Source organism: Amyelois transitella, chromosome 13, assembly GCF_032362555.1.
Source record: "Amyelois transitella isolate CPQ chromosome 13, ilAmyTran1.1, whole genome shotgun sequence".
Lineage (NCBI taxonomy): Eukaryota > Metazoa > Arthropoda > Insecta > Lepidoptera > Pyralidae > Amyelois > Amyelois transitella.
In genome coordinates this window covers 469,249-489,750 of record NC_083516.1, presented here as the reverse complement: position 1 = coordinate 489,750, position 20,502 = coordinate 469,249, and the positions used below count along the sequence as shown (strand labels likewise).

The window sequence follows — 20,502 nt, the reverse complement described above, 5'->3', positions numbered from 1 at the left end:
ATACACGTAACCGGTTGGCGGCGTTGCATGCAGTATATCGCTATCGACTCGTATAAATAGCGATCGTAATCTGCAGTGGGAGTCGTTCTGTATTTGCAACGATTCTATTTGTGGAACTTTAATACTGTTTCGCAAGTTACAAGTTTAATGCGCCCATTCGTAGACACTTTTATGGAAGCTGTTCGAACTAGATCACCGTTGTGTCTAATGTTTTTACAATATGTAATGAAATATTTTAAAAATTAAACATTTTAAATGTAGCCACTTTAGAAAGATGTATTTTGAGTACATATGCAACAATGATTAGGAATGATTGTACGTATTTTTCTTAATCCAACGAATGTCATGTATTTTGTTACATTCTTTTTTATATGGAATAAAGAGGTTATTTACAAACAAACGATTGAAACTTCATATTGATGAAATTACTGATAGAAGCATTAATAAATCCAATTCACTACTGATTCGTAGGCTCTGTGATCCTATTTTATTAAACACTTCTTTAAATAAAAGAGAGTAAGAAAACATGTTCCAACAAATGCTAGTTATAAACTCTTCATGAGGTTTTTGCATAAACGATGCACAATATTGTTTATATGGCCGCCCTATGCGGTACAGGGTGGCAGGGCGGCCTCCCTCCACCCCAAGTGCATCCACTTCATCACAAACTGGTTCACAATTTGAGTATTTTGCATATTGTTTGTATACATACATACATAAAATCAGAACTTTTTCCCGAAGGGGTAGGTAGAGATCACATCCTTTCACTTGCCACGATCTCTGCATACTTCCTTCGCTTCATCCACTTTCATAACTCTCTTCATGCAAGCTCGGCGGTGTCGGGTACTCTTGACCTAACTCTTTGCCAGGACGTCCTTAATTTTATCAAGATACGTTCGTCTAGGCCTTCCAACTCCGACCTTTCCCTTCACACTCTCCTTGTATATCTGCTTAGTCAACCTGCTTTCATTCATCCTCTCCACATGACCAAACCATCTTAACATACCCTTTTCTATTCCTGTAACTACATCTTCTTTCATATCACACATTCTCTTATCACGCTGTTCCTTATTATTGTTTGTATGTTTGTTTGTTATGTAGATTCTCATTAAATTTAGTCGACTGAAGAAATATGCGCACATCCTTATCACGATACTGCGTGAGATAATTTAAAAGAATTATTACAAATTAGAGCTATCTGCTACAACATTATTTAAAATTTCTATTACGGTGACTGCTCTTACGGTGAGGGAAAACATCTTGAGGAAACCTGCACATTCAAGCAACTGGATGTATAACCATGGATCCTATACGGGTGAGGTGTACCTGCAAAGGTTGCGGAGGTCAGATTGGAATCGCTTCGTGTAAAAACCTGACTCACCCAATCTAGAATCCATGGTCTAAGGCATACCCTGGACATTCCTACAGAGAGGTGAAAGGTTATTAATCTAATAATTACTTTTTTTAAACTATAACTTTAATGCTTAAATCTCTCAATTATTCATTAATCTACGAGTACAATCCGGTCTACGCGCCTTTATAATAAAAAAAATAGAACACCATTCACCTTTGGAGGTTTATAAGAAATTAACTCAAATTATTTTAAAGCCTTAACGAATTTTAACAAACATATATCACTTCTTAATTCCTTGCGGGGTTGTCAAAGCCGACAGTCTTGAAAAGACTGATAGGCCACGTTCAGCTGTTTGTTACCAAGCCCATCAGTCTTTTGGACTAACTGTTGGCTATGTCTACCCCGCAATGGATACAGACGTGACTATATGTATTAAAAAGGTAATAAATATAATTGTAGTTGAAGATTTGGTGGGTAACAAAGAAATTCCTCTGGACTCTGCAAACCGGTTCCTAGTCAATCTCGTTCGCGATAAAGGAAATCTTGCGCAACTCCGAGTGCTAACTTTCGCACGTCATAATACCTAGAAAATAATCGACAGCCAGGATCGATGAATGCTAGGACGAAAGTAAATTTATTTATAGCATTCTGCGACTTGAACAATACCCTTACGGGGAACAATTGAATAATAATTACGTTTGGTCCGCGCACAATCATGTTACAAGATCGTTTACGACGTACATACATACATATAATCACGTCTATATCCCTTGCGGGGTAGACAGAGCCAACAGTCTTGAAAAGACTGATAGGCCACGTTCAGCTATTTGGCTTTAAGATAGAATTGAGATTCAAATAGTGACAGGTTGCTAGCCTATCGCCTAAAAGAAGAATCCCAAGTTTATAAGCCTATCCCTTAGTCGCCTTTTCCGATATCCATGGGAGAGAGATGGTCCTATTCTTTTTCCTATTGTTGCCGGGAACCACACGGCACTTTTACGACGTCCAGTGGAAGTAATTGAATACATACACACATAAATCACGCCTCTTCCCCGGAGGGATAGGCAGAGACCACATCTTTCCACTTGCCACGATCCCTGCATACATCTTTCGCTTCATCCACATTCATAACCCTCTTCATGCAAGCTCGTCGGCTAAGGGTACTCTTGACCAGACCTAATAAATGGAACAGTACTCTTAATTGGTAATGTAGATCACTTGTCGCGCATCAATCATTGAATCATCAATCAATCACTTACTATGTACAAAACTCATGTTACCGAGTGAATGACAATCAACAATTCGGTAATCCACTAGGTCTCTAAGGTTGACTGGAAGAGATTGCATTAGCGATAAGTTCGCCTTTGTACCATCTCTATCTATTTTGTGCTGTTTTACTCTTATGGTGCAATAAAGAGTTTTATCTATCTCGAACAATATGGATTTAACAATAGCGTTGTTTGTCAGTCAGTCATATTGACTCTGTAACGCTAGATTCTAACAGTAAACTACAAGGCTCAGGAAGCTGAAGTTAGGTAAGAATGTTCCTACGGGATATTGGTCTTATGATAGAGCAACGTTAAAGAATTCACAAACATGTCTTTTTATGATTTTTTTTCAGGCATAATCACGAAAATTAAATTAGGTGTGATCTATTAATGCACTAAACACGGTTTTTTGTGTATTTAAATACAGGGAGTATTTTAAGAAAATCATTGAATATGGGATAATATTTTCAAGTAAAGAAATAAGAACATCGAGACGCAGACAAAATACTTAGTAAGATACGCGATAAAAACAAGGAAAGCGGGAATTACGCGTAGGAACGAAGTTGCAAAGAAAAGCATGAAATATTAAAAAACACGTGTAAATTATTACACGTGTTCCTGTAATATGTACATCGTTGCAAAGCAATTAGAAAAACAATTATATATTCACGGATACTCGGAGAAAACACAAACAAATAAAATCCAGAGGGCATTCTGTTTCTGTAATGTAACTTCAAACGTTTTATTACGACTGTCCGGCTCTCCGGCTCCTGTAGGACCAACCGCTCCCGGCGAGGACTTGATAAAGAGCCCACGCTTAAATTAGCATATTGCTAAAATTATCCCGAGAGCCCACCCAGCCATGGTTACCAGAAGTTACAGGGCTGCCGAAATAGGCAACTAATTTATCACATAAACTTTTAAAACTAGATCTTTTACTAGTATGTATCTATGTAAGTATCATTTCTTTTGGTTTTTGATGCTGACTTTTTTGTACAATATGGTTAACTGACAAATTAGGTATCTAATACATATATCTAATAACATATAACTAAATATGCGAGTGGGCCCAGAGCCTGGAGCATAGCAGCGGAAGTCGCAAACAGCAAATAGATTAAAAAGATGGCGCCTGCAATCTGAGAAAATCCTCAGGAGGATATTCTCTAAGCAAATAAATTAATTGATTGATCGACCCCAAGGATATCAGAAATGGCGGATCCGCTTGATAACCGAGGTGTATTCAAAAAGATTTTCTTTCGAAGCCTTATAGCCAGGACGAGGGCTGAAACAATTCCAGAGGTTGGGCCGAAACCCGGCGTTTCTGAGAAAGGGTGGGCTGCCGGCGCCCCCGCTTCCCCGGGCCGGAGCCGCTGCGTAGGCGTGTGTTGACAAACGATGTTGCTGAGTCTATTTCGAGCGGAGCCCCGCCCATACTCCCCTCGTCCCAGGCAAGCCCCCACCCTCCCAAAAGCGTCCTTGACCTTCCGTTTCCAAACAACCGCAGTCACAACAAGTAGACACACTTGGCTGATAATTTGTTTTTCTTGTTTCGTTTGAGTGCTCGCTGCGATTGATTTCGCCGCCTCTGCTTGCCGGAGTTTAACGTCTTCCAAATATTTGCACGGGTCTCCGCTCATCAGTGTTGCAAATAATTGCGGCACGACGACGCCGCAAATTATACGGAAAGTGCGAGTCTGATGAAAAAATATTTAAATCGTTCCTACAGATTAGAATGGTAAACAAAAACGGTTGATTCAGTTCATAAATATATTCAAGAAGAGAAACGTGACTACCTACTGAAGGCACAGCTGAAACTAGTGGAGATAATGTTTATATGGCATGTTGATAGTAGCCCTAGAGTCGACTATAAATTTATTAAAATTTGCTGTTCAACTGCATACATGTGAATTATACAAAGTCAAAAAACAAGCTTGGATTGGGAAGGGATGTAGAGATGACCAACAACCTCTTCATATCACCTGAGTGATGGATGGACCCCGGGCCCCGGAATTAGGCTCAACACAAATAATGACAACCGGGAGCACAGGTTCACACACTTGATAAGGATCATCTTTTATTTTTGACTTTTAGATTTAAGATATGCTTTTCCCTCCATCGATCACACCAGCAGCCTACTCCCGTCACCGCCACTTCGAAATTCCCAAAACGTCAAACAATCGATCATCATTAATTTAAATCCATTTGTCAAATAGGTTTTTATTATTTATCTAACTGATATGAACAGTAAACAAGCCATTCTACGCTTTCCATTGATTAATTGTTTCTAATCGACACTTTACAACAGCGGAAGAAAAAAGTAATAAATAATTTATGATAATAGTAATCATTCTTATAATCATTACATCACACCTGTGTCTGAATCACTGTCGTCAGTGCTGTAACTGTTTTATTTTACAAATTTAATGTAAAGGGTGGTAAGAAAGTGAGAGTTTGTAACCAGAACAAATGCTTACAGCAAATGGTGTGATATCTAGGTAACTTGGTGTAGGGATTCGTCGACAAAATGTATAATATCTTAAACGTTTCTATAGTTTTGTTCAAAGATAGAAAGTTGTGTCGTTAAATCGTCCGAGGATTTAAAATCATGACGTCGAAATGTCCGCAGGCCAGACGATTGGCGAGAAAAGTTTATAATATAAATGATTCAAAAACAAATGACTAAAGGCTAAAACATCGACCTGGATCCAAAGGTGACCCAGCAAGGAGTCGTAGTAACGGCAAAGCTTACCGCAAAATAGGTTAACACCTAGAATATTATGTATCTAGGTCACAGCACGGTCTAATTTTATGGACCTAGGTATCGGCAGAGGGCTTTATAGACGATCTTGAGACCGAAGGTACTAATGAATGGTTTAGAAGAATGTGCAAATGGGAACGTTCTGGATTTAATTCGTACTAGAAAAATATTAACATTGAAATGTATAACTGAATTCTCGGCAACAAACAATATGCTAAAGGTTTTGTGTTGAAAGATTCAAAGCTTTGTTAAGCCTGTATGGGAATATACAATGTATGATGAGTACGCGGCAAGAAGGATGCTCCCAAGAACTTACCAATTGTAGTCGAAACAAAATCAACTTTTTTGAAGGCTGACATAATGAGAATGGCAAAGAACTATAATGTAAGGAACAAGACGAAGCTCACTGCTAAGCATTTAGGATTCCATAAAAACGAGAATGTCCCTATTTTTATCGCCGAAAATCTCACGAGTAAAGGATCTCGATTACACTTTTTGGCGCGGGACCTTGTGAAGAGTAAAAACTATAAATTCTGCTGGACGGCTTATGGAAAAGTTTATGTAAGAAGAACCGAAAACTCTCCAATCATCGTCATTAAGTCCGAAGCTCAATGTCAGGATCTTATGAATGCCATATGACTAGTATTTTCATCACTTTTTTCCACGTTTTTTTCTATGTTAATAATGGTTAAATGTAACACAAACTCTCACTGTCACAGTGTAAACACTTTCAACTCTTGTATACCATGCTACCTATACAATATACGAGTAATACGTGCAATTATTGAACATATGTCTTTAATACAGCTCTTTAAATTAGAATTGTTATCTACAAGTTTCTCTAAAAGTGGTTTTTATATTAAGAAATTAACTCTGATGAAGTATGGACTCATCTCTTATCAGTTTGTTCATGGATAGTCGCCTTAATACTATTACAGACTTGGATAATCTTGAACTTGCGCCTGTTGTAAATTGTAATACTGAAGATCTTCATAAACACCTTCAAATTAAACGTAACGATTTCACAGTCATCTGTCAAAATATTCGAAGTATTTATGGTAACCTTGATGACTTAATCACTAATTTAACTCCTCTTAAATTTACACCAGACATTATAATTCTTACGGAGTGCAGATTGAAACGTGAAGTACCGGTTCCTAAACTAAGCGGCTACTCTAGCTATTTTACCACAGCTTACATTAATCAGAACGACGGGGTCGTGGCATACATTAAAGATACCCTCAAATCTAACGTCAAAGAACTGAAGCTACAGGACGCTTCATGTTTGCAAATTGATATACAGAATCATGTCGTTCTTGGTATTTACAGATCTCCGTCAGTCATAAACGCTACACCTTTTCTTGATTCACTTAATTCGCATTTAGAAACCATTAAAAGTAATAAAAATATAATTGTTACTGGTGATATAAACATAAATCTCATAGAACAGGATAACGAAGTGGCCTTCAAGCGGAACAATAGGCATAATTATCTAGACATGTTAGCTTCTTTTGGAATCATGACGGGACATAAATCACCCACTAGACTTGAAGGTTGCCTGGATCACTTTATGATCAAATTGAACAATAACTTTAGCAATGCGCAAATTGCTGTCCTAAACACCTCTATTACTGATCATGCCATGATTATCTTAACTTTGTCACATTTAAAATCTATATCGATGGCGTCTACACATAAAAAGATTATAGATTACAATGAAGCATTACAAAACTTGAATAGGAAGGATCTATCTAAACTATTACTTAGTGACAGTCCAAATTTGCTATTAGATCAACTTATTAAATCCATCTCTGATTCATTACTAACAGCAACAAAAACCTCCGTTATTCCTAGAAGTAAACGTATTCTTAAGCCTTGGATAACACCAGGGGTACTTCGCTGTATAAGAAATAGGAATAAAATGCAACTTAAATTACGTAAAAACCCTAATGATGTAACACAACTAATCATCTATAGACGTTACCGAAACTTTTGTAATCAGCTTATAAAAAAACTTAAAAGGTCATACGAGAGGAACTTATTAGAAACATCTGTTAAAAATACTAAATCACTTTGGAAAAATATTGCTGAGATTACCAATCACAAACAAGATAAAATAGACAACACAAACTTACTTAATATAAAACAGGGACCTAAGGAATCAGTTAACTATATCAATAAGCATTTTGCAAATGTCGGGAAAAACTTGGCTTCTGTGATAGCTCCCCAAATGATCCATAGTAGAACGGGACGAGAACATACTGTGATCCAACAGAATCAACTTACCTCATTTGTTTTGTTAGATACAGATACAGATGAAGTCGAATGTATAATATTGAGTCTAAAATCCACTAGTGCTCCCGGATGGGATTCTATTCCTACTCACTTTCTAAAACTAGCCAAAAATGAGATAGTGCCGGTCTTGACACACATTATTAATCTTTGTTTTGCGTCAGGTGTTTTCCCTGATTGTCTCAAGAAGGCTATTGTCACTCCAGTTTACAAGGCTGGCGACAGAGACAGTATTAGCAATTTTAGGCCAATATCAGTGTTAAGTGTTTTTTCCAAAATTATTGAAAAAATTATTAATAAGCGACTTATCAGCTATCTTAATAAATATAATATTATATCTGAACAGCAATTTGGATTTAGACAAAATAAATCGACTGAAGATGCAATAACAGCTCTTTCAACTACTATTGTAGATCAGTTAGACAAAGGAAACAAATGCCTTACGGCATTTTTAGATTTAAAAAACGCATTTGACACCGTCTCTGTCCCAATACTCTTAAAAAAACTGGAGAAAATTGGCATAAGGGGGATCCCACTAGAACTGTTCAGAGATTATTTAACTAAACGAAACCAATGTGTTAAAGTTGGTATGCATATTAGTGAATACTCCAGTATAGAGTTTGGTGTCCCTCAGGGGAGTGTGCTTGGGCCCACACTTTTCTTGATTTATATCAACGACTTGCTCAACCTTGATTTAGCTAATGCCAAAATAATTTCATATGCCGATGATACCGCAATTGTTTTTTGTGGTAAAACATGGCAATTAATCCAAGATGATACTCAAAAAGGACTAACTATTGTTGATACATGGTTAAAACAAAATCTACTAACCTTAAATCCCCACAAAAGCAAGTTTATGTGTTTTACTATAAACAAATCAACTCAACCCCCGCTTGACTTCAGAATAATTATACATAATTTCCACTGTACTGATTCCGATGATTCCTCTTGCTCATGTCCAACTATTGAAAAAACATCTTCTATTAAATATCTTGGTGTTATGATAGATCAACATTTGACCTGGCATTCACATATAGAAACTACCACAGTTAGAATACGCAGACTGATTTGGATATTTGTCAAGCTGCGCTGTATTGCTTCTAAATGTCTTCTTAATTTGATCTACATTGCATTAGCACAGTCAGTGCTCACTTACTGTGTTACTGTTTGGGGAGGTGCAAATAAAACAAAATTCTTGGAAGTAGAAAGGTCCCAAAGAGCTTTATTAAAGGTAGCCTATTTGAAACCCAAGATGTATTCTACCACTAACCTGTACTTGGATTGTAACCTGTTAACGGTAAGAAAACTTTACATCCTCCACGCAATTCTAAAACTTCACAAAACAGTTACCCCTGATCCTTCATATCTTTTAAAACGTAGAAAGGTTGCTATTGTGAATATTGGTGATGGTGTCAGAACAGAGTTTGCTAAAAGGCAATTTAATAACCAAGCTAGATACTTATATAATTTAGTAAATAAAGAAATAGATATCTACATGCTACCAAAATATTTTTGTAGGAAGCGGATTATCAATTGGCTGAAACACTTAGACTATGATAAGACCGAAAAATTACTTGAACGTGTTAAATTGTGAATTGTCCGCATATAAGCTAATCTTATAACACACTGATACACTTTAGTTGCTTAAGGATTATACACACTCTTAGTTGTTTTTTGATTCTTGTAATACTTGTATTGTTAACAGTTGTGTTTTATTAATTAGGTACTTTATTATTAAAATTGGCTATGAAGGAGCGTGACCTCCTGATACAGGTGTATTTCACTTAATAGGAGGCCACAACCACAGTGAAATTATGTACCATTTAGTTAAAGAAATAAATATATTTTGATTTGATTTGATTTGATTTTTTGATGATATAATCTTCTTATATGCCCCTAGGGGAGACGGATCAAAATTACCACTTCTGCTATGAATGTTTGGTTTAAAATTATTGTTATAGCTAGCCAATAAATTTATTTGTAGGAATTTTCTGCCAGAGACTTTTACTGTAGTCCACACTTTTTTTTTTAATAAAACCAAACGAATAGCCGTGTGGTTCCCGGCACCAATAAAGAAAAGAATAGGACCACTCCATCTCGTTCCTATGGATGTCGTAAAAGGCGACTAAGGGATAGGCTTTTAAACTTGGGATTCTTCTTTTAGGTGATGGGCTAGCAACCTGTCACTATTTGGGTCTCAATTCTATCATCAAGCCAAAAAAGCTGAACGTGGCCTATCAGTCTTTTTGGGACTGTTGGCTCTATCTACCCCGCAAGGGATATAGACATGACTATACGTATGTATTTACCAAAAGAATCACTTTGTAGACGTGGGAAACCACTTTAACTGTATCTGTGGTTAGGCCTAGGTCTCATTTCCGGAAAATGTAGGAAATTCCATGAAAATCATAGTAGTTAATTTAATTTTCCTTGTTTAAATAAAACGTTTTCAGAATATTGTTATCACCTAATTTTCATGATAAACGTATTCTGAAGGTATTACGAACTATATATGCGGTGATAATGTATAATCGCGTCTATATCCCCCCCCGGGATAGACAGTCACGTTGACAAGACACCTTTAGCTGCTTTGCTTAATGATAGAATTAAGATTCCAATAGTGACAGGTTGCTAGCCCATCGCCTAAAAGAGGAATCCCAAGTATAATAAGTAAGTAAAAGGCGACTAAGGGATAGGCCCTTAGTCGCCTTTTACGACATCCATGGGAAAGAGGTGTAGTGGTCCTGTTTTATATTGGTGCAAGGAACCACACGGTGATATATGCTGCGATAAATACTAAGAAAAAGGCCGTGAGACGATCAAATTAGAATCAAACGCATGATATGTAGATTATTCTGGAATAATGTGGAACCCACTAGCAAATCGCGCGTTAGTAAACAAACTCACGCAGACAAAAATTTTGTTATCATTGTATTCAAATTCGGCAAATCGCGAGAAATTCTCCAAAACAAAATATCCACTCAAGCAAAAATCAATTTAAATCATTATAAGGCTAGACTTGACTTCCACGAAAAAATGGACTCTAAACATTGTGATGAAGATGCATTTGATTTTAAACATGCCTTTGACAAAACAACAAACTAAAAAAGAGATGAAAATTTAAGAGTGGCGTTAGATAACACGCAAAATGTGCAAGGTATTACGCGTGATGTAACAATGAACGGGATCGTTACACGTGGACCTTTCCAGTCAAGGCCGGGTATCGAACTGGTCTCCTCATAGGGTTTAAGGAGACTGGTATTGGCTCCAGAGTTCGATTTATTTAAGCGTACTTACTGACTTTAGTTTAATTAATCTATACTAGTATTATAAAGCTGAACAGTTTGTTTGTTTGAACGTGCTAATCTCAGGAACTACTTGTTCGAATTGGAAAATTCTTTTTGCGTTAAATAAACCATTTATCGAGGAAGGCATTGGGTTTTAAACATCACGCTGCAACTATAAGGAGCATAGAAATAATGGAATAAATGTGACAACGGTGTAAATTATTCATTCTTGAGGCCTTCAATGGTGCCCAAAATAACTATTCCACGCGGACGACGTTGCGGACACAGCTAGTGTTTAGAAAGATACAGAAGCTCTTTATTGCACCATAAGAAAAAGCAAAACAAAAAAAAACAGGTTATGAGGTACAAAGGCGGACTTATCGCTATAGCAATTCAGTCAACCTTAGGGTGGGAGAAAACTAAAGAATAGAAAGGCAATTGGCGCAGTACTTATAAAATTAAATACAAAGCAGCAGTTAGCAGATATATAAGTAGTACCTACGTTCTTTTGATATCTGATATCCGCCAAAGGTATTGGACTTTGGATTGCTCACCCCCAACTTTCTTCCCCTGTTACTTTGTGACGGATGAAATTTTCAGTAAACGCAGCTAATGTAGGCAGCAGACAAGAGTTTTGACCAAGAAACCTAAAGAAGTGCTTCAAAATGATTTATTCAATCATTTACATAATCACTTCTATATCCCTTGCGGGGTAGCCAGCAGTCTTGAAAAGACTGAAGCGTCCGTCACGTCCAGCTGTCACATTCATGTGAAACTATTTTGAAATAACGCTAACGACTTTATAAGTACAACAGAAAATCCTTACGAAAAAAAATGCAGCCACGAAATCCAATTCTTATTTTAGGCGATGGGCTAGCAACCTGTCACTATTTGAATCTCAATTCTATCTTAAAGCCAAATAGCTGAACGTGGCCTATTAGTCTTTTCGAGACCGTTGGCTCTGTCTACCCCGCAAGGGATATAGACGTGATTATATGTATGTATGTACCAAATCCTAAAAGAAGAGCCATCATCTGACATTTAATAACGTTCACTTATCAAAAGGTAATTCATACTTTTTCTTTTGGGCTTTGCAATTCAGTCTTAAAATACGAGACTCGAGTGTCACAGCACTACCAGGTGGGCGCGTGGGGGAGGAACAGTTAAGAGCATTAAAATACAATTTTTCTATACAAATGAGCTTTCACGCTGGGCTGGTGTGAAAGAAAATCATAGTGCGGATCAGCTGTGACTCTTGCCGCCGAATTGTAGAATTAAGTAATTTAAGGAAAGTCTAAAACTTGGGATTTTTCTTCGAGGCGATGCGCTAGCGCACTGGCACTACCTCTGAATCTCAAATCCATTATGGAACCATCATACTTAATATGGTCATTATTATAATAATGGTAATACCCTGTTACTATACTATTCCTGTAAAAGATAATGTCGTAAAAAGCGACCAAAGGATAGGCTTATAAACTTGGGATTCTTTTTTTAGCCGATGGGCTAGCAACCTGTCACTATTTGAATCTCAATTCTATCATTAAGCCAAATAGCTGAACGTGGCCGATCAGTATTTTCAAGACTGTTAGCTCTGTCTGACCCACAAGGAATATAAACGTGACCATATGTATATATGTAAAGTAAACCAGCAAAATATCCAAATATAATAACGCCATAAAGTCTTGACTCCCCAACACTAGCTGATGGTCTCTGGGTGCTGATTCGCGCGGGTGGGGGGTGGCAGGTCGGGGGGAGGGGCAGGGCTGGTGCTATTTATATAAAATCGATAGGTGCGCGGCCGTGGCCTTGGGAGCATCGATCGTTCCAGACGGGCGTGTTGGACGAGCCCCCGACAGGATGCTCCGTCACCTCTCCACCCTGGTCTTGTACCCGAATTAATGCTCAAGGAATTTTCCACTCTTCAGATTTTGGGTGTCTCACATTTATTTACCGTTGGATTAGTTGAGGTGCCCGAGATGGCCGGTTAAAATGCGTGATGAGCATAAAGGCACAGGTATGAATCCCACCTCGGCCATGTACCGATGACTATTTAAGTTTTGTACATTAGTTTGAATGCTAACCGATGCTCTTACGGTGAGGGAATACATTGTGAGAAAACCTACACATGCAACTGGATATGTTACCTTGATCTATTCAATATGTGTTAGGTTTACCTGCAAAGGTTGCGGAGGTCAGATGGGAGTCGCTTCGTGTAAAAGCCTGACTCACCCAATCCAGGATTTGGGTCAAAGGCATACCCCGGGCTCCTCTCCAGAGTGATGAGGATGCAGCCGGGACTACAGCCAGGAGGAAGGAGGAAGAAGAGTTAAGGAGCTCGAATAAATGAGCGTAACCGATGAATTTCAACTTGCTAAGATTCTATTACAAATCTCCCTAGCTCAAGACTCATCACACTCTTCTCATGCTGTCATTTTTTGGTTTTAAACACGCCTCTGGCCAATCTGAAACTTGATTCATCATCATCCTGGGCCTCCATCATATAGTTAATCCCGGTTGCGTCTTTATCTCCCTGGAGTGGAGTCAAGTTTTTTCAAAAAACAAATTACTGTTGACCTCCGCAATTCTATTGATTTTCTATTGGAACATTGTTACCAAGTGAATGGTTGTTTCCACACGTTGTCTTACCATAACAGCATCGGTTAACAATTAAACTAATGTACGCAACTACGAAAAGTCTTAATAGGCGCATCGGCGCGATAGAATTTGGACTTTCGCCAACGTTCGACCAACTAAGCTCTTTTCTCCGTTTACACACAGATAATATATCACGACTTTCTCTTTTAAGGGGTATCCAGAGCTTGTCACAAACACAATAAAGTGAGAGAAATACATAATTTCCTTCAAATTCGCACAAAATTGTTGCCAAATCACGCACGTCCGAATAACCGTAAGACTTCGACGGATCCCAAGTCGTAAATCCCCGCTTTTCCGCAAGTTTGGACCGAGTGAACTAGCTCTAAACCGCTGTAAACCTTTCTCTCGGTGATTTCACTATAAATCGTTCGTCTCAACTGCTTTGTTGCGCGTAAGGGTCAATTCACATTGAGACGAAACATGCCGTGTGGTTCCCGGCAACAAATTAAAAAAAAAGAATAGGACCACTCCATCTCGTTCCCATGGAAGTCGTACAAGGCGACTAAGGATAGGCTTATTAACTTGGGATTCTTCTTTCAGACGATGGACTAGAAACCTATTTGAATCTCAATTCTATCATTAAGCCAAATAGCTGAACGTGGCCAAAGACTGTTGGCTCTGTCTACCCCGCAAGGCATATAGACATGATTATATGTACACATGTGTATAAGTGATGCGTGTAGAAACGCGTTCGAGCCTCTTGCGCAGTTGAAAAGTTAAATAAGGCGCTCTATCAAAATGTATGTGTCGCGTCGCGTCTTGTTTCGGTGTGCACCGACCTTTATGAATTGTAAATTAAGTTAATATCATATATATATATATACCCTCCCGATTTCCTTTAACAGCTGAACGTACCGTTTCAGTCTTTTCAAGACATTTCGTTATGTCTACCCCGCAAGGTATATACGAGACGTATTTAACTGCAACTCGCAGAAGTTACGGGCAGAAACTGGCTATCTGTGACCTAATCATAAAATTAGACGAAATTAATCTCTGTGAAGTATTTGTAGAATGTAAAACGTCTATCACTCGCGGGGTAGACAGATCCAACATTCTTGAGAAGACTGAAAGGCCACATTCAGATGTATGAATGTGAAACTATTTTCGAAATAAGTAACGCTAACGGCTGTGTAAGTAATACACATAAATAATTAAAAAACAAAGAATGTAGCTTCCTATAAAAATAACTAAGGATGAAAAATGCTGGACGCAGCTGGTTTTCCAATAATCTCACGGGAGCTTAGCTACTATAAACACAGTTTTGTAGGTAATCCTTAATCTCATTTGGGGCTATGGTGTTCATTGTTTGTTCACCATTGTTACGTAATGAGGATTAATGTTTAGAGGGTGGAGAGTGGGGGGGAGGTTCGAATCTATGTTTTATTTCTTAAAATTTAGGACATGTAGTACAAGCTTCGAAGCTCGTTTGTTACTGAAGAAAGTTCGTTCAGCATCTCGCGGAAAACTATCGCTGTTCTTTTTGCTTATTATTATGACGACGAAACTGGACAGCGAGCGCGCGATAAAAACGGCGTAGCGCGGGGGCGGCTTAAGACTACACAGGCTTATAAACGTGGGATTATTCACTGTCTGTCGTGCACATCTTTATTTATTCCTATGGAAAGTTATTTTTGCCGTGTGGTTCCCGGGACCAATATAAAAAAGATAGGCGATGGGCTAGCAACCAACCAAATCACTATTTGAGTCTCAATTCAGCCTAACAGAGCCTAACAGCTGATCGTGGCTTGTCAGTCTTTTTTAGACTCGGTAAACACCGCAAGGGATATAGACGTGATTATATGTATGTATGTATGTAAAACTACAATAAATAAACGATAAACATAAATAAATAGGTGCAGCGATTACCGAAATTAGTGAAAACGCTTATAGGTAGGTACCTAGCTAAGTATTAAATATAAATACAATCGCGACTCAAGAGAAACCTGTATACCTACCTACCTGCGATTTTATGTTAAATGACTTCTTAAAAATGCTAGGTTATAAAGATACCCATGCGGACTGAATTACATTCCGAAATACTTCATACACAGTACGAGGGACATGTCATTCACCCATTACAATGTGGACTCAGTATTCTAATTGTCAAGGTTGTTACAGAACGGTAAATCTCACATCAAACCGAGCGCGAATGAGGAAAAACTTTAAAAAAATAGGTGACATAGTTAATAGTACTTAAAGTCTTGTCAGTGCTATCCTACTAATATTATAAATGCCAAAGTTTGTATGTCAGGATGTCAGAATGGATGTTTGTTACACTTTCACAAAAAAACTACTGAACCGATTACGATGAAATTTGATATGTAGGTAGCTGAAGACCCAGAATAACATATATGCTATTTATCCCGGAGTCCCCATGCGGACGAAGTCGCGGGCGGCCTCTGGTATGTAGAGACCCGGAGAGGTAGGCAAAGATTGTGTTTGTTTTTTGTCTATAATTATATTATAATTAAAGAATAAAGAATAAGCGAAAATAATATTATTACTAGCATAGCATTACGTGTATTAACATATTGCGAGTCTTAGTTACTTGAATAAATATTGTTTTTATTAATTCATTCATAATTCTTTCGCTTTATTCACATTCATTACTCCCTTCGTGCAAACTAATCGGTTAAAGTTACTATTGACTTGACGTTTTGTCAGAAATTTCAGAACTAGTAGGTTCTAAACCCTTTCTAGAATATTCTTCACGATAGAAACTGTAAAAAGCATTATTACACAGGTGCGCGATAGGCTAGCAACCTGTCACTATTTGAATCTTATGCCAACATTGTGCCATATAGCAAAACGTGGAGATTTTTATCGAGACTGTTGACAGTACCCTATCTATATGTTATTCTAGACTACCCTATAGATACCCTAACTTTCATCGAATTTCGTCCAGAAGATTTTGCGTCCTCACTCCTACACTTTCTTACAATACATACACGCATACATTCATAGGACATAGAGTCATGTGGGGTCGACAGATCCACCGGTCTCTAAAAGACTGAAAGGCCACATTAAACTGTATGTCTTTATGACGGAATTATGATTCAAATAGTGACAGGTCGCTAGACCATCGCCTACAAGAGGAATCCCAAGTTCATAAGTCTATTCCTTAGTCGCCTTTTACGACATCCACGGGAAAGACACAGATTGGATCTATTCTAAAGTGCCGTAAACCACACGGCACTTCCTTACCAACGTTCGCATTTATAATATTTATGGGGTGTGTTCTCTCTTCTGAGGTACAGAAGAGAGAACGTAGCCATTTCTGAGCCACAGAAGAGTGTGTTCTCTCTTCAAAAAATGGCTACGTTGCTGCAGTCGTTAAACTAAAAAAAAAACAGTTATCACACCGCCGGGGCTAGATTTTGAGGTGGCGTGGCGGCCGACTTTCATTTTTTGGTTTCACGCGAGTGACGTCACAGTCTCGTGATCAATTCCAACTATTTTTGCGTGTCAATCGGCGAAAAGAAAGGGAGAAAGGAAGGCCGCTGTTAATAAATAAATTGTAGGTATATACATAAATAAATTATACGTATTTAAATATTTATATTGGTAAAGGGTCAGGTCAAAAGTACCCGAAACCCCGAGCTTGCATGAAGAGAGTAATGAATGTGGATGAAGCGAAGGAAATATGCAGAGATCGTGGCAAGTGGAAAGAGGTAGTCTCTACCTACCCCTCCGGGAAAGAGGCGTGATTTTATGTATGTATGTATGTATTTAAATACCTATCGTGAATCGTGGGTTAATCTTACTTAGTTCGCATTAAAACATACATATAATCACGTCTATATCCCTTGCGGGGTAGACAGAGGCAACGGTCGTGAAAAGACATAGGCCACATTCAGCTGTTCAGCTTAATGATAGAATTGAGTTTCTTACAGTGACAGGTTGCTAGCCCGTCACCTCAAGTCAAGTGACTTAAGGTGACGGGGACTTAAGGTGACATAGTTTGGTTGATGGAATTTGAAAATTGACATGTAGGTTTGTTAATTAGTCTAGGGGTCTAAGATCTAGCCTTATTGAAGTGGAATACCATGCGGTTGTGATCATATCCCTAGGGGTTAAGGTGGGCAGGCTGGCTCATCATGCGCATACATAAATACATATAGCCACATATATATCCCTTGCGGGGAAGACAGAGCCAACTGGAAAAGACTGATAGGCCACATTCAGCGTTTTGGCTTGATGATAGAATTGAGATGCAAATAGTGTCAGGTTGCTAGCCGATCGCCTAAAAGAAGAATCATAAGTTCATAAGCCTATCCCTTAATCGCCTTTTACGATCCATACATGGGAAAGAGAAAGTGTGGTACTATTCTTTTTTCTATTGGTTCCGGGAACCGCACAGCTTTGGTTTGGTGTTTGGAATGGATGCAGACGTGATTATATGTTATGTTGTTTAAAAACACACACATATTATGCAGGCTATGTGGCCTTCTGTCTTATGGTATAGACAGAGCTATGTGGTCACAACACTCAAGCCAAGTTTACCCAAATGGTTTCATGGTGAAATTAAGATTCAGAAGATAGTGAATTGGTTGTAAAACAAGCCACCAGCTAAATGTTGCCTTCAAGTTTTGTGACAGTTGACTCTGTCTACCCCATAAGGTATAAAATGTGGTATGTGCGTACACACATACATAGATATCAGCAGCTAAAATTCCAATTTTCATGTTTCTGTTTTGCACCAATTGGATTTATTGAAGCAAAAGTGATTCATAAATATAAACATAGAAAGATTGTCATTTATAAATACCTGGACATGAAGGGCCTGGTTCATCGTCAGCCATTGCTCAGATAACTGAAAAAGAAATCTGTGGTTATTTGGAAGCGTGGGGATAGAACAATTCGTAAACTATTTTTTTTTTAAACTAAGGCAATCCTATTAGTATTTGTGTGCAGTACATACATTTATAATGGACAGATATTCAGCATTAACATTGGCATATCCAATTTTCTCATTTGATTCGGTAATTGTTTGATTTTAAAAATTCTCAGTTAATATAATTTGGTGATTGAATTATCAATCAAAAACAATTTCATAACATCAATAATAAATAAACAAAAAGAAATGAACTTTGTAAACAAGGTTAGAAATGAACAGTACCTACTTTGTTATGCCAACATTGGTAAAGAAAGAAGGATCAGAATAACGGAAAACGCATCCAGGGTAGGAACTAACTTTTCTTATTTCCTCAGATCACAAATAAGGGAATTTGGAAAATAATTTATTAGGTGATACACTTAACGAACCTTGGTTTACCAGCTGGATTTTCAAATACCTATCAAGACACAATACAAACAACAAAATAACTAAATTACAATTCTAAACAATAAAATAAATCATTTTTAACAAAAATACTATTCATATTTACAATATTTCCACATAATTTCACGAAAACAAGAAATGTTTTGGCAATAATGAAATGTCTGAATATTTTTGACAACTACGACTCGTGTGACGTGACATTGACTTCCAACTTTTTATTTTTATTTCAAAGATACAACTTATCTACAGCTTTACTTTCTCAGATGAGAATAGTCCAGAGATAGAGAGAAGGAATATAAAACAATTATGCCTTATTAATATTCATGAATAAGCCCCCGGCCCCTTTTCAGGTACGATAAAAACTATATTTTTATTTCTGCCACAGTAGTTCACCTATAAGCTAGAGTAAGTGCAAAGGACATCATTTTCTCTCAACGTTCATTAATAAAGGGCAGCTAAGACATGTAACTCTAAATGAATAAATCATGGACCTAATAATATATTACGTCCCTGGAATAAATGCATGAAGTGACTGCAAAACCATTGAGAAAAAGAAATTCAAATGTCACTGTCAGTACTGTCACCCAGCCAGAAACATTTGCATTGCAAGTTTTTGTGTTGACATTTTTGTTTCTGGTGTGATGGTGATTCATTCTAATCATCAAAACAATAGTTTAATTTGATTTAATATTTGCGTTAGTAACGTAGACATGTTTTCTTCAATATTCGGTAAAAGGAAGTCACCAGTGGAAGACGATACCCCACCAATTCCTGGGCCGAAGGCCGAAGATGGTTTTGTTGTGATCGATCCCTCATCGCCTGCGAGGGGTTTGTACCCAAACGTAAGCGGAGGATCTCTTCCTCCGATGCCTCAAAGGCCAGCGCCACCTACGCCGCGGACGAGAGCGGACCACACATTCCATTACCTCCAAGGGGTTCCCTTTACTCTTTGTCGTGAACTGCAAATGGCATCAAATAAAGACTCTCTGACTACGGAAATAACAGATCATTTAGCTTTTCTTACTAGCAAATTTAATGTGAATTCTCATGATTATGACTTCTCTTTGGAAAAAAGTGTTCTTCGGGAGTTGTGATTTTATTTGAAATGTTTAACATTGATAAATTTTGAATGGTATGTTGAATATTGGAATAGGGCTACTCAATTTAATTTTTTTTATTATATGTCAGTCAATAATATTACGAAGCAAAGACAATTGCTTCATATTGTGCTGAAAATTTAAGGATGTGGTATTACCATAATAATTATTTCTTGAACGGTGTTTATATAAAACAAAATAAACTGTTTTAGTTTTAAACTAAGTATCATCAATACATGAAATTGTATAAAAATTAAGATTATTAAATCTTTTTAGCACAATAATGGAGATTGTGTTATACTTATAAATAATTATGTAAATCTGTTGAGATACATACAGAAAATAATGCCCTTCCTCTTTTTGAGATAAACATTGTAAAATTCATAATAAGTTTATATTTCGCCATATTCTAAATATTTTTGGTTTTTTGTATTGTAATAGCTTAAAGGTTTTGTTCAAAATAAATAGGAATGTGCCTATGTATAGAAAAAAAATTACCAGCCCACG

The 20,502-nt window shown here is 37.5% G+C and overlaps 1 protein-coding gene across 1 annotated transcript in view; it reads right to left on the bottom strand.

Annotated features, from left to right (window-relative positions):
• Positions 1-19,064, bottom strand: part of LOC106133161 (histone deacetylase 5) — a 92,103-nt gene extending 73,039 nt beyond the window's left edge. The window contains exons 1-2 of the mRNA XM_060947533.1: positions 18,883-19,064; positions 18,386-18,430 (exon numbers count right to left, since the gene is read on the bottom strand). Of these exons, the coding sequence (XP_060803516.1) occupies positions 18,386-18,419 (34 nt within the window). The 5' untranslated portion in view covers positions 18,420-18,430; positions 18,883-19,064. The remainder of the gene's footprint in view (positions 1-18,385; positions 18,431-18,882) is intronic.
• Positions 19,065-20,502: the final 1,438 nt, after the last annotated feature.